Source organism: Oryctolagus cuniculus, chromosome 2, assembly GCF_964237555.1.
Source record: "Oryctolagus cuniculus chromosome 2, mOryCun1.1, whole genome shotgun sequence".
Taxonomy (NCBI): Eukaryota; Metazoa; Chordata; class Mammalia; order Lagomorpha; family Leporidae; genus Oryctolagus; species Oryctolagus cuniculus.
This window is the reverse complement of record NC_091433.1, coordinates 163581710-163596099: the sequence shown is the minus strand read 5'-3', so window position 1 is coordinate 163596099 and position 14390 is coordinate 163581710. Positions and strand designations below refer to the sequence as shown.

At 39.2% G+C, this 14390-nt stretch overlaps 1 protein-coding gene across 3 annotated transcripts in view; it reads right to left on the bottom strand.

Moving 5' to 3' along the window:
• Positions 1 to 14390, bottom strand: part of MAP4K3 (mitogen-activated protein kinase kinase kinase kinase 3) — a 222876-nt gene that overhangs the window by 37765 nt on the left and 170721 nt on the right. For all 3 annotated transcript variants that reach the window (XM_051842965.2, XM_051842963.2, XM_051842964.2), the window contains 5 exons: positions 11839 to 11877; positions 11556 to 11609; positions 8484 to 8526; positions 6575 to 6734; positions 5990 to 6102 (listed from right to left, as the gene is read on the bottom strand). In XM_051842965.2, coding sequence (XP_051698925.1) covers positions 5990 to 6102; positions 6575 to 6734; positions 8484 to 8526; positions 11556 to 11609; positions 11839 to 11877 — 409 coding nt within the window. The remainder of the gene's footprint in view (positions 1 to 5989; positions 6103 to 6574; positions 6735 to 8483; positions 8527 to 11555; positions 11610 to 11838; positions 11878 to 14390) is intronic.

Genomic DNA, 14390 nt, shown 5'->3' with positions numbered 1-14390 from the left:
CCACAAGGGAGACTGAGATGAAGTTACTGGCTCCTGGCTTCAGCCTGGCCTATATGGCCATTTGGGGAGTGAACCAGTAGATGGAAGCTCTTTCTCTCTGTAATTCGTAGAAATAAACAAATATTTAAAATAGAAACAGCTCTGGCTCCTGACTCCAGGTTCTTGCTAATGCAGACTCGAGGAGGCAGTGATGACTGCTCAAGTAACTGAGTTCCTGTTACTATGTGGGAGGCCTGGATTGAATTCTTGGCTCCTGGCTTTGGCTTGGCTCAGTTCTAGCTGTTGGAGGCCTTTGGGAGAATGAACCAGTAGATGGAACCTTACCCTCTGCCTATCTATCTTTTTGTGCCTCTCATATAAATTAAAAATAAAATAAATCCAAATAGTTCATACTGTTTATTTCTTTTTTTTGATACTTTAAAGTCCTTAAAATTGTGTCTTGGACTGCATTCCATATCAGTCATAAGACCTAGTTCATTTATTTTAACTGTAGCATTTTAAGATTATAACATAATTTATCTTACGTAATATGGGAATGGCTTTTTTAGGGTAAACTGTGACAGAGAGCTGTTTCTTTTACATTCTGGTGGGTACTGACAAACTTTTCTTTGAGTGCCTACATCACACCACACCCACTGGCAATATATGAGAGTTCCTGATTGCTTGTATTCTCGCTTATATTTTCATGTCGATTAGTGAAAACCATTTGCTTATATGTCTCATAAAGCTGCACACCTCTGATCGCAGGAAGGTTGAGGATCTTTTATAAAAGGGTGTTTATTTGCTATCTGTATTTTCTCTTTTGTGAACTGTCTTTGCTCATTTTTTAACTTTATCTTTTTCATATCTATTTGTGGAGTTTGGTTTCTAAAGATTTTTCAGAGCAAGAGAGATAAATAGTGAGAGTGAGAGCGAGATAGAGAGAGAATCTTCCATCTGCTGGTTCATTCTCCAAATGAGGCAATGGTCAGGGGTGGGCCAGCCTGAAGTCAGGAGTCTTGAACTCCATCTGGGTCTCCCATGTGGGCGGCAGGGTTAACAGGGAGCTGAACTGGAAACAGAGTAGCAGGGAATCTAACTGGCAGCTATGATATGAAATGCCAATGTCAAAAGCAGACACTTAATGCACTGCAACATAATGCAGTTACAATGGTTAATCTTTATTAACCATGTATTTTGTCAACTGAATTTTAATGAATTAAAATATTTTAATAATTTATCTGAATATACAGATAATTATAAGGAGAGCAAAAGTGGCATATCTGCTCACCCATAATATCCTTGAGAATACCAGCTACTCTTCCCAGAGGCCACAAACTTCAGTATATGAATTGTCCCTTGGACAGGAAATCTCCATGTGTTCTAGTATACTTTATAAATATGAATTTTATGAGTCTAGGCTTCTTTGGAGATTAATCTTAATAATAACATTTTAAGGAATGACATTAAAATTGTTTCTCAGTCTAATAAAAAATGAATTGTTTAAGCAATGTGATAACATAAAATTAGTTAACTGATTTCATATGACACAAAAATATTAAATGACTTCTGAAATCAACAATGTTTTACTTTGTAGATTTCAGAACATATCATTGTCATCAACTTCTAATAATTTTTAATCTACTTTACAAATAATTTAGTTACCTTTGTTTTTATATCAATGTCCTTAAATTAGTATCTCAGTAAAACATCATTTAAAAATATTTATTTATTTATTTGAAAGGCGAATTACAGAGAGACAGAGAGGGAGACAAAAGATGGAGAGATCTTGATCTTCTATCCGTTGGTTCACTCCCCAAATGGCCACGACAGCTGGAGCTGGGCCAGTCCAAAGTTGGGAGCCAGGAGCTTCATCTGTATCTCCCATGTGGGTGCAGGGGCCCAAGCGTTGGGCCATCTTCTGCTGTCCCAGGTGCATTGGCAGCGAGCTGGATCTGAAGTAGAGTAGCAGGGACTAGAACTCGTATCCATATGGGATGCCAGTGCTGCAGGCAGTGGCTTTCCCTGCTATGCTATGGTGCTGGCCACAGTAAAATGTCATTTTTACTTAGGGAACTCTGCATGTTATAACTGTCAGATTTATGTGAAGCATTAAAAGAATTGGTTATAAATAATTTCAAAAAGCTACAAAAACTGTAACCGTGTTTTAATATATCATGCATGCTATTTATCCTATGATTGAAAAGGGATATATTTATTTAGAGTTACTGAGGGTCTGGAGCCACAGCACAGCAAGATAAACCCTGCCTGAGAAGCCAGCGTCCAACATGGGTTAATGATTTGAGTACCAGCTGCTCTGCTTCTGATCCAACTCCTTACTAATGTGCCTGGGAAAGCAGCAGCAGATGGCCCAAATACTTGGGGCTCTGCACCCATATGGGAGACCCAGATGGAGTTCCAGGTTCCTGGCTTTGGCTTAGCCTAGCCCTGAATGGCTGTTTTGGCCATTTGGGAGTGAAATCAATGGATGGAAAAATCTTTCTGTCTCCCCCTCTTTCTGTAATTCTGCCTTCCAAATAAATAAATAAATAAATAAAAATTACTGAGACTGTTAGTATGTACCTTAATCAAGTAAGGTAATTGAAAAAGTAAACTAAAATATATACATAAAAAATGCTTACATATCTGTGTTGTACTCATTAAGCTGCATTTTTGCAGTACTACATTAACAGAGCTGCTAATTTTTTTTTTTAAGATTTATTTATTTACTTGAGAGGTAGAGTTACAGACAGAGAGAGTGAGAGACAGGGAGAGAGAGGTCTTCTACCCACTGATTCACTCCACAAATGGCCACAACGGCCAGAGCTGAGCTGATCCGAAGCCAGGAGCAAGGAGCTTCTTCCAGCTCTCCCACACAAGTACAGGGTCCCAAACACTTGGGCCATCCTCTACTGCTTTCCCAGGCCATCAGCAGCAGAGAGAAGTGGAGCAGCCAGGTCCCCAACTGGTGCCCACATGGGAGGCTGGTTCTGCAGGCAGATGCCTACCTACTATGCTACAGTGCTGGTCTCAAGGCTGCTAATACTTAAACTGATAAAAGCAAAAAGGTGGACATAATTTGATAAGTGATCGTGTTGGGACATTTGGTAAAGCCACTGCCTGCAATGCAGGTATCCTATATGGGCATGGGTTTGAGTCTTGGCTGCTTCAGTTCCGATCCAGCTAATGGCCTGGGAAAAGCAATGAAAGATGTTCTACATGTGTGGGCCCCTGCCTGGTACCTGGCTTTGGCCTAGCACAGCCCTGGGCATTAAGGACATCTAAGGAATGAACCAGTGTTTGGAAGATCTCTGTCTTGCTCCTTCTCTAACTTGGACTTTCAAATAAATGAATAAATGAATAAAGAAATAAATATATAAATAAATCTTTAAAAAAAAGGGTCACGTATACTTTCATTAAAAATGTCCTAACTTTAACAAATTACAATGGATACTCCAATTAACTGGAGTATAAAAACAGTATGTTGGAGTAAATGAATGGTGTAACAGCTGAGATGCTGGCTGGGATGCCCATGTCCCATATCAAGAGTGCCTGGATTCGGGGCCGGCCCCGTGGCTCACTTGGTTAATCCTCTGCTGCGGTGCCAGCACCCCATATGGGCGCCGGGTTCTAGTCCCGGTTGCTCCTCTTCCAGTCCAGCTCTCGGCTGTGGCCCGGGAGTGCAGTGGAGGATGGCCCAAGTGCTTGGGCCCCTGCACCCACATGGGGGACCAGGAGGAAGCACCTGCCTTCGGATTGGCGTAGCTCCGGCTGTAGTGGCCATTTTGGGGGAACTAATGGAGGAAAGACCTTTCTCTCTGTCTCTCTCTCTCACTGTCTAACTCTATTTGTCAAAAAAAAAAAAAAAAAAAAAAAAAAAAAAGCCTGGATTCGAGTTGTGGCTCTGTTCCTGATTCTAGCTTCTGGTTAATGTGTAGCCTGGGAGGCAGTGGGTAAAGGTTTAAGTGGCTGGGTCCCTGCCATTTATGTGGGAGACCTGGATTGGGTTCTTGGTTCCTGGCTTCAGGCTTAACTAGCCCCAGCTGTTGCAGGTATTTGAGGAGCAAATCAGCAGATCAGAGTGCTGTCTCTCAAATAAATAAAAATAAAAAAAGTACATGAAATTCTATAGTGAGATCTTTTAAAAAGGTCAGAAATAGTGCAAAAGCCTCTAGAAATGTGCTTACTACACAGGGTTCACATAAATATATTAAATGCATCACAAATTTCCATAAAAATGACAAGTACAAAGCTGCACAAAAACTTCAAAAAATATTCTCATTATTTGACTTTTTTTTTGGAAAGACAGAGTTAGAGAGAGGTCTTCCATCCGCTGAGTCACTCCCCAGATGGCTGCAACGGCTGGAGCTGTGTTATCCGAAGCCAGGAGCCAGGAGTTTCTTCTGGGTCTCCCACGCGGGTGCAGGGGCCCAAGGACTTGGGCTATCTTCCACTGCTTTCCCAGGCCATTGCAGAGAGCTGGACTGGAAGAAGAGCAGCTGGGACTAGAACTGGCGCCCATATGGGATACCAACGCTTCAGGCCAGGGTTTTAACCCGCTGCGCCACATTGCCGGCACCATCTCTTTGACATTTGAAGTGTTGGAAATTTTAAAGATTTTGTGTTGTTGCTTTAAATTCTATTGGTAGCCGGCGCCGCGGCTCACTAGGCTAATCCTCCACCTAGCGGCGCCGGCACACCGGGTTCTAGTCCCGGTTGGGGCGCCGGATTCTGTCCCGGTTGCCCCTCTTCCAGGCCAGCTCTCTGCTGTGGCCAGGGAGTGCAGTGGAGGATGGCCCAGGTGCTTGGGCCCTGCACCCCATGGGAGACCAGGAAAAGCACCTGGATCCTGGCTCCTGCCATCGGATCAGCGCGGTGCGCCGGCCGCAGCGCGCCGGCCGCGGCGGCCATTGGAGGGTGAACCAACGGCAAAGGAAGACCTTTCTCTCTGTCTCTATCTCTCACTGTCCACTCTGCCTGTCAAAAAAAAAAAAAAAAAAAAATTCTATTGGTGATATGGAGTTAATTCTTAAAGTGTTTGAATTTTTCATCTCTTATTATCCTTGACAAATACTATTTATACTTTAATAGTTATATCATTAAGTTTTATCTAAATTAGACAAGAGTAGCTGCTCAGGCTAATTTCACCTTTCCTGAAGTGATTAGTTCTCCCTCTTGTCGGCTATTTTCTTTAGATTAGAGTAGCAACATCACTCGTCATATAATCTATAGTTAGAAATATTTTTTAAAAATATATTTATTTATTAAAAAAATCAGTGTTACGGATAGAGAGGGAGAAACAGAGAGAGAGAGAGAAAGAGAGGGAGAGAGGTGTCTTCCATACTGTGATTCACTCTCCAGGGCTAGGCCAGGCTGAAGCAAGGAGCTTCATCCAGTTCTCCCACATGGGTGCAGGGGCCCAACCACTTGAGCCATCTTCCACCGCTTTACCAGGCACATTAGCAGGGGGCTTGATTGGAAGTAGAGCAGCCAGACACGAACCAGCATCCATAAGGGATACCAGCATTGAAAACAACAGCTTTACCTGCTATGCCACAATGCCAGCCCTACAGTTAGAAATTTGTCCAGGGGTAGAGGCATAACTTTTCTTAACTACTTATTTCCTTTTCATAACTTCTTGAGATTGGAAGAGGAACATTTTAAGGATTTATTTTCAAGTGTGTGTGTGTGTGTGTGTGTGTGTATAAAACAGTTATGTTATGAACAATCACAAGAATACTGTGATTGTACCTGCATGAAGGTTACATTTTTCCTACAGTATATAAAAAATTGCTTTTAAATAAAAAGTCATCATTCAAGTTTGCCACGGCAAAACTACTTTCTTCCAAGATTTAAATGATCTATTCAGATTACAACTAATACACTAAAATATCAACAGTAATTTATGAAATATACAATTTCCTACTATAGTTTTATTAATTAGAAATCTGACTCTAACTAGCAAAAAAGTAAACAAATACAAGTGTAGTTTAAGAATATCAATACCTACTGGTACATCTTTCTTTTCTTTCCTTGAAAGGTTTGTGCCTCTGTTTTCATTCTGTTGCTGATATAATGAGCCATCTCGGTCACCATTTAACTGGAAGGAGCCCACTCCATTTCCTTCACAGAGATATGTTTAAATACATTGAAGGATTAATTTTCATTCAGGAAATTATCAAGCAGGAAAGAAATTTTAACTCTGAGATAGTTTCATTCTCCATTTGGGATCACCCAACCAGAATATTTAGTACTGAATTAAAAGAATATGTATTCCTTTATACCTCTGTTTCTGGCATAGTACGCAAATTTAAACTCATGCTGTATCTAAGTACACATATTTACATTAAAAAGAGTGAAGGCTAAATGTGTATGAGAAACAAGAGACAAAATACTCCAGACTGAATCACAGGCAATCCTGTCATAAACACACGTGGATCACGAGACAAGGAGCGGAAAGCATCTCGACAGCCACTGCTCTTCTCTCCTGCCCCAAAGGAATTCCACATAATCTCTGCGAAGAGATTACCTCCACTTTCCCCCCAACATAGTAGGAAAGCCTGGTAACGCATTTGACTTCCCTCTCTACCATTACCTAAAGCAATAGGTTTCGGTGGGGGTAACCTAGGGGGTGGCGGTCTGGGTGGCACTTGGGATGGTTTTGCTGGGCTCCCTGATGTGGGACATCTCTTGATTGTTCCTTGATTATCATCCTCAGTGGAATGAGTTTCCTGTGGTATGAAGATGGATTTAGGCTGAAATAATATAGAAAATGAGACCAGTGATTAAACATAATTCCTGAAGTACATATTATACACTACAGGCTTTCCAATTGCATTTATTAGATGACTTTCAAGGTTATTCAATCATTTGATACAGATGACTTTAATGTATTAGTTAAAATATATCCTAAAGATATTCATTAAAATGTATTTCTCCGATTTTGCTATGTGGCCCAAAAGAAAGGCTCTATGTCTTTCTACTAATTCCTCACAAGTCTTCCCACTTGGACTTGCCAAATAAAAACATCTTAGTCTCTTTGACCTACTCCACAGTAAGTGAATCTTTTTGTTTTAAATATCCAAGCTAATCAAAGTTTAGTTCCTTGGCAATCTAAATTGTTTCTTAGATGACTACTTTTGTTATGGCTTAATTTTTCAGACTAGAAGTAGCTGATATCAATTAAAATTTTATCATATTGGAGAATATCAACATAGCAATATGGGACGCCTGAGAAACTTTTTCTGCAGATGATGGAAAAATCTTAAGTGAGCTGAAGCTTTGGCAAAGCTATATATTCTTATAATTGTATCTCTTATTAGGAATATTTCTTTGAAATTCAGATCTCTATCCTTTTCCTATCATAAGCAAATCCAGTATTATTTAATTGTGTGAATCAGGATTTTTCCCAATAAAATAAAATAAAAACACAACATAGCAATAAATTTGATGACAAGACTGGTAAGATTCTCATTTGAATACCCTAATTTCAAACTTTAACACTGTTTGTTTGTTTTACAACTACATTTTATTATGCATATGAACTTATAAAATAAAATAAATTTAATGACTACTACTCATATTAACACATTTTATCCTTAAAAAAGTCCATCAGTTGGGATTATTTTATTGTTTTATGTAGACTTGTTTTATAAAAGGATTTTCTTGTAAAAATACTCTTATTTTGAATTTTGAATTTAAAATTATCTCCTGAAAATTAAACTTTTGTGATGATAAATTACTATTCTTTACCCATATTCAGAAATCAGTTAATAATATATTAGACTTGACAGAAAAAATTTTATAAAAATGTGAGTTTTCTAATTCAAGTGAAATAACGCTAATCGACTGACACAATCATTTTCAGCGTATAAATTTCTAGATTATACTACTTAAAATGAGTAACAAGCTGGTATTTTAAAAAGGCAAATAATGGAAAACCATCTACTTATATCACTGTTAGCAACTTCATGATTTTTTTGAATTGCAAATGAAAATGAGCTAGAAAAAATATGAATATAGTATTGAATTGGAAGATCACACTCACACACATGCATGTGCAGAGCTCTGGTTTGAATAACATTTGGGTCCCAAACTCGTCCTGGACTTTAAACCCAAAGCCATGGTTAACGGCACTATCAAAAGGTATCAGGAAATGGAGGGCACGCCCCCAGAAGGTAGCTGTCACACACAGAGGTGGTTACAAAAGCACAGCTGAGTGTATCACACTCTCTCTCTGCTTTCTTGTTTGCTATGTAATTCTTTCTCTGCACATGCTACCTCTTGCCATGTGATTTCTATCCAGCCTTGGGTCTGTCAGCAAGAATACCACTGCCAAACACTGATCCACTGGGGCCACTTGATCTTGGACTGTGAATCTCTGAAACTGTACGCCGAAATAAACCTTTTCTCCTTATCCTTTAGCTTTCTCAGGTATTTTGTTATAGTGACAAAAAAGCTCACTGATACACACAAAATTCAAATTTAAAAATAAATTTGTCTACCTTTGGTGGCAAAGGAGGTGGAACTTTTGCTTTCATAGTTGAACTAAAAATACAAAAAAGTTAGAATCAGAATTATTCCTTTTACAAATGAATCATTATTAAAACACAATTATTTCTTTAAGATATAGAAAAATTTAGCAAAAAGAAGTACCATTTTTTTTTTCTGAAATGTTCTTACGTGAAATGAGATATTATTCATAAGTAATTGGACAGACATGGTTTTTTTTGTTTCAAATACTATATTGTGGGGCCGGTGCTGGGGCGTAGTGAGTAAAACTGCTGCCTGCTCTGCCAGCATCCCATATGGGCGGAAGTTCAAGTCCTGGCTGCTCTACTTCTAATCCAGCTCTCTGCTATGGCCTGGGAAAGTAGTAGAAGATGGCCCAAGTCCTTGGGCCCCTGCACCCACGTGGGAGACCTGGAAGAAGCTCCAGGCTCCTGGCTTTGGATCACCACAGCTCTGACTGTTGGGGCCAATTAGGGAGTGAACCAGCAGATGGAAGACCTCTCTTTCTGCCTCTTCTCTCTCTGTAATTCTGACTTTCAAATAAAATAAATAAATCTTAAAAAAATACTGTATTGTAATTAAAACTGGAAAAGATACATTTCTAACTTTATCAACTGAAAGGTAAATCCTTTATATAAGAACATAGGCAACAACTAATATAAGAAAAAGGATATAGTATAAAATATGTAACACATGGGGCCGGCGCTGTAGTGTAGTGGGTGAGGTCACCGCCTGCAGTGCTGGCATGCCATATGGCTGCCGGTTGGAGTCCTGGCTGCTCCATTTCTGATCCAGCTCTCTGCTGTAGTCTGGGAGAGCAGTAGAAGATGGTCCAAGTTCTTGGGTCCCTGCACCCATGTGGGAAACCTGGAGGAAGCTCCTGGCTCCTGGCATCAGATTGGCACAGCTCCAGCCATTGTGGCCAACTGGGGAGTGAACCAGCGAATGGAGGGTCTCTCTATCTGCCTCTCCTCTCTCTGTGTAATTCTGACTTTCAAATAAATAAATAAATGTTTAAAAAAATAAAATATGGAACACTGTAAGCTTAATTTTTGCTACTGCTAGATATGAAATATTTTTGATGAAGCTCATCGAAACTATGTAAATGCTCTATGAAATTACGGGCAGAAATAAACGAAGCTAAGATTCATTACAACTCAGATCACTTGTATAAATAAAAAGAATTAAAAGGTGATCAAAATAGGTACCAAAACAATTAGATAAAATTTCTGATGTCCACAGCACAGTGGTGAGACTAATAATGTATTATATACTGTATGAAGAACTGGAAGATGAGGCTGGTGCTGTGGTGCAGTGGGTTAAAGCACAAGTCTATAGTGCTGGCATCCCATATGGACACTGGTTCGAGTCCCGGCTGCTCCACATCTGATCCAGCTCCTTGCTAATGCACCTGGGAAAGCAGTGGAGGATGGTCCAAGAGCTTGGGCCCCTGCACCCATGTGGGAGACCTGGAGGAAGCTCCTGGATTCAGATCTGCTAAGCTCCAGCTGTTAGAGCTATTCGAGGAGTGAACCAGAAGATAAAGGATCTCTTTTTCTCTCTGTCTCTGAGTCTCTAACTTGTCTTTCAAATAAATAAAATTAAAAAAAGAAAGAAAGAAAAAACTACCTGGGGGCTAGTGTTGTGGCATAATAGTTTAAACTACCACCTGTAACACTTACATTCCATAGAAGAAAAAAAAAACCAACTGGAAGATAAGAGTTGTGAAGGCTCCAAAAAAAGGAAATGCTAATTGCTTGATTTGATTAGTTTTGCTGTACACATGTGTGGAAATACTGTACCGCATTTCATAAAAATGTGCTGTATTAGATGTTAATCAAAATTTTTAAAAATTAAAGTAAATAAATGATCAAACACAAACTTCTCCAATAAGGCCCAGAGAGGTGACCCAAGGTGAGAGCAGTGAGGGAGAGAGAAGAACCTATTCCCTCAACTGTCAACAGCCAGTCAGGTGCTCTTGTCACTCTACCATGAAACTGCATCTTTCTTTCCAGAAAACAAAACCAAGGGGGCTAGCAGTGTGGCACAGTGGATTAAGCCGCAGTCTGAAGTGCCAGCATCCCATATGGGTGCTGGTTCGAGTCCCAGGTGCACTGCTTCTCATCCAGCTCCCTGCTAATGCACTTGGGAGAGCAGCGGAGGATGGTCTGAGCCCCTGCTCCCAAGTGGGAGAACTGGGAGAAGCTCAGAGATCCTGACTTCGGATCCCACCTCTGGCCTCTGTGGCCATTTGGGGAATGAACCAGCAGATGGAAGATCTTTCTCCCTCTTTGACTTTCAAATAAATAAATAAATCTTAAAAACAAAAACAAAAAAACAAAACAGAAAGGACTAAACATCAATGCATATATAATAGTAAAAATACTCCCTCTTTAAAAATAATACTTAGACCCAAAGTATTGGCTTATCTGAAACAATTCAGGTGAAAATTAATCAAGCACTCAACAAGCTTCTTTGCAGTTTATGATTACAGTATCTGTCAATCACTGACTATAAACTTCAAGAAAAATTATTTTTGTTAATTAGTATTTTCAAAGTTCCTATTAGTGTTATGGACTGAATTGTGTCTCCCCAAATTCACATGTTGAAGTCCTAACCTCCAATTTGACTATATTTGGCAATAAGGCTTTCACGAGGCTGAAGCTAAATGAGGTCATAATGGCACAGCCCTAATCCCAAGGATTGATGATTTTATACAAGAAAAGAAGAGTGTGCCTTCTGCCTTTTATCCCATCATTTGCATGCACTAAGGAAAGGTCATGTGAAGACAGCCAGAAAACTGCTGTCACCAGGAATCAAACTGGCCTGCACTTTGGTCTTGAACTTGCCAACCTCTAAAGTGAGGGTTGAGGCCCACAGTTTATGGTACTTTTGTTATGGCAGCTTGGGCTGACTAATGCAACTGGAATAAAAGACAGGAAAAAAACTGTGCTAAGACCCATGATTCTGTGTCACTCATCATATAAAAGTGAACAATATTAAGCTGGCAGATATATGAGTTCAAAGACATTTTTTCTTCTCAGCAAAATATAAACACAACTTACTGCTTAGATTCATCTTCATCCCCTTCATCATCCTCTAAGTGAGCTACATGTCCTCTAAAGAAAAAGGAGAATGCCCTCATTATCAAATGGCCTTTGTCAAACAGTATTAAGAAATTTTAGGAAATGCAGGGCTACTGAAAGACAGAATTTTATTTCTTCTTTATAGGACAGATTAAGAATTAAAACCATTTTAGGTAAATGACAAGAGAATGAGGCAAACTAACTTTACTTATCTGTGACATAAAGAATAACATTTTTTAGCTCAATTAAGAATTAAAATTACCGCTGATGTAATTCTTCTTCAACAGACTTCAGAAGACTCCTTAAAAGAAAACAGCAAACCATAATGTAAATAGGTAAACAAAGGAATATCAATTATGTTTTTATTACTTTATTCATGAATATTTTGAATGATTACTTTGTTACCAGTTACTGAAAAGTTACAATGATCACCTCTGTACCATAAAACATCAAGTTATACTTAATGAGATACCTCTGTTTTCTGTTGCTATTATTTTCATATATGTATTTTAAATGGACAAAATAAATCCTGATATGTACTGAAAAATACCAATTCAAACAGAAGACAACCCACTATGAAATGTCACAACAGTACTGACAAAACAATAATTGCAGGGTCATAGTCAGGGGATTCCAGGACTCAAATTTTACCTGGAATAATACACCTGACACCTGAAATTATATTTTCTCTTTCTTAAAATAAGGAAGGTGACACACTTTAAAAAAAATCATGCTCTCAGGCAATCCTACAAAAATGAAACTCAACATGTTGGATCTCTCTGCAGAAGCATGCATGCATGTGATGTGAATACATGAATGTAGTAGCACTTGGCTTTCACAAAAGACACTCACTTACCTGAAGGGTCTGTTCTCCAGTGGTGCACTGGCAAACACATTTACACTTTTGGGAGACTAAGCCTGTATCAGACCAGGTGTGAGGATTTTACCATTAGGAGCAGTATATACAACTTTAATTTTCAGGAATGTAAGAGAGAACTTAGGGCATTCCTGAAGTCCCCTTACTTCTTTTCACTGCAAGTTCATGCAGTATACCTCCTACATTGTACTCTTCAAGTATAAAAACTCAATAGCCATCTCACAGTTACTGGGATTAGAGAGAATACAGTTAGTGGGATAAAAATGTCAGCAGAAAATTTACTCTCTAAAAGTCATGATAGCATCTTCTAATCATTTTCTCCTTCTAATATATTTTGGGGAAAACTGCTCTTAGAATTATCAAAACATAAAACCAGAGAAACTAAAAGGCATGGTTATCTCTCATATAAGTAATGGATAAAGCAGCCTTTAGCTGTCAAAGGTTTTAATTAGGCCAGTTCAATAACAACCTAAATTTTAAAAACTGACAAAGTTATGAATCTGGAGTGATAAGTGACACAGGAAAATCACAAATTAATTGCACCAGTCCTGTATTGTGGATACAAAAATTGACTTACCACAGTCAAATATTATCTTATTCACAAAGGTCTCCAAGGACCAGCTCTATCATAAATAGCTTCTGCCTCCAGGCAGTATAACACAAACTGACAGGCTTCAAAGCAAAGACTGCCTGAATCTTAATCCTGTCTCCACTGCCACAGGCATGCGGCCTTGGGTAAATTCTTTGCTCTCCCTACACTTCACTTTCCAGATACTAAAATGGGAATTACAACAGTACTTTGAAGTTTCTGTTTGAAGATAATGAATGAATTACTATAAAGTGGTCAGAAGAGTAATTTAGAACATAGTAAGGTACGTCCTGTATTACTAAGAAATATTTCTTTAAAACTACCAAGTTCTCAGTTGTGGTCCATTGATCTTGGGAGTCTACTGGAGGGGGTCTGCAAGGTCAGAACTATTTGACTAATATGATAGTTTTCTCACTTTTTTATTTTTAAAACAATTTTATTTGTTATAAAAGTTTCATGTATTTCATATATACAGATTTAGGAACATAGTTACATTTCTCCTACACTCCAACTCTTCTTCCACCTCCCTCTAACATTCCCACTCTACATTTTTGCAAAGATCTATTTGCAGTTTACTTAATGATCATACCATTAACCCTACACTAAGTGAAAGATTTCAACAAATACTAAGAAAAAAGAAAAGAAAAAAACCATACACTGCTCCTCAACAGAAGACAGAAGGGCTGTAAACAATCATTGAAACTCAAAACATCTATTTCACTCCACTACATAACATTTCAGTAACACTATTAGCCACCTCGGATCAGTGAGAAGATATGAGATCTGTCTTTTTGGGACTTGCTTATTTCACTAAGTATAATGGTTTCCATTTTGTTGCAAGATTTCATTTTTTTTTACAGCTGAGTAGTATTCCATATATATATATACACCATAAATTCTTTATCTAGTCAACAGCTGATGGACACCTGGGTTGATTCCATATCCTAGCTATTGTGAATTGTGCTACATTGAACATTTGGGTACAGATAACTCTTTCAGATGCTGATCTCTTATTTTTTTATTTTTTGACAGGCAGAGTGGACAGAGAGAGAGAGAGAGAGAGAGAGAGACAGAGAGAAAGGTCTTCCTTTGCCATTGGTTCACCCTCCAATGGCCGCCGCGGCTGGCAAGCTACAGCCAACGCACTGCGCTGATCCGATCGCAGGAGCCAGGTGCTTATCCTGGTCTCCCATGGGGTGCAGGGCCCAAGTACTTGGGGCCATCCTCCACTGCACTCCCTGGCCACAGCAGAGAGCTGGCCTGGAAGAGGGGCAACGGGGACAGAATCCGGCGCCCTGACCGGGACTAGAACCCGGTGTGCCAGCGCCGCAAGGCGGAGGATTAGCCT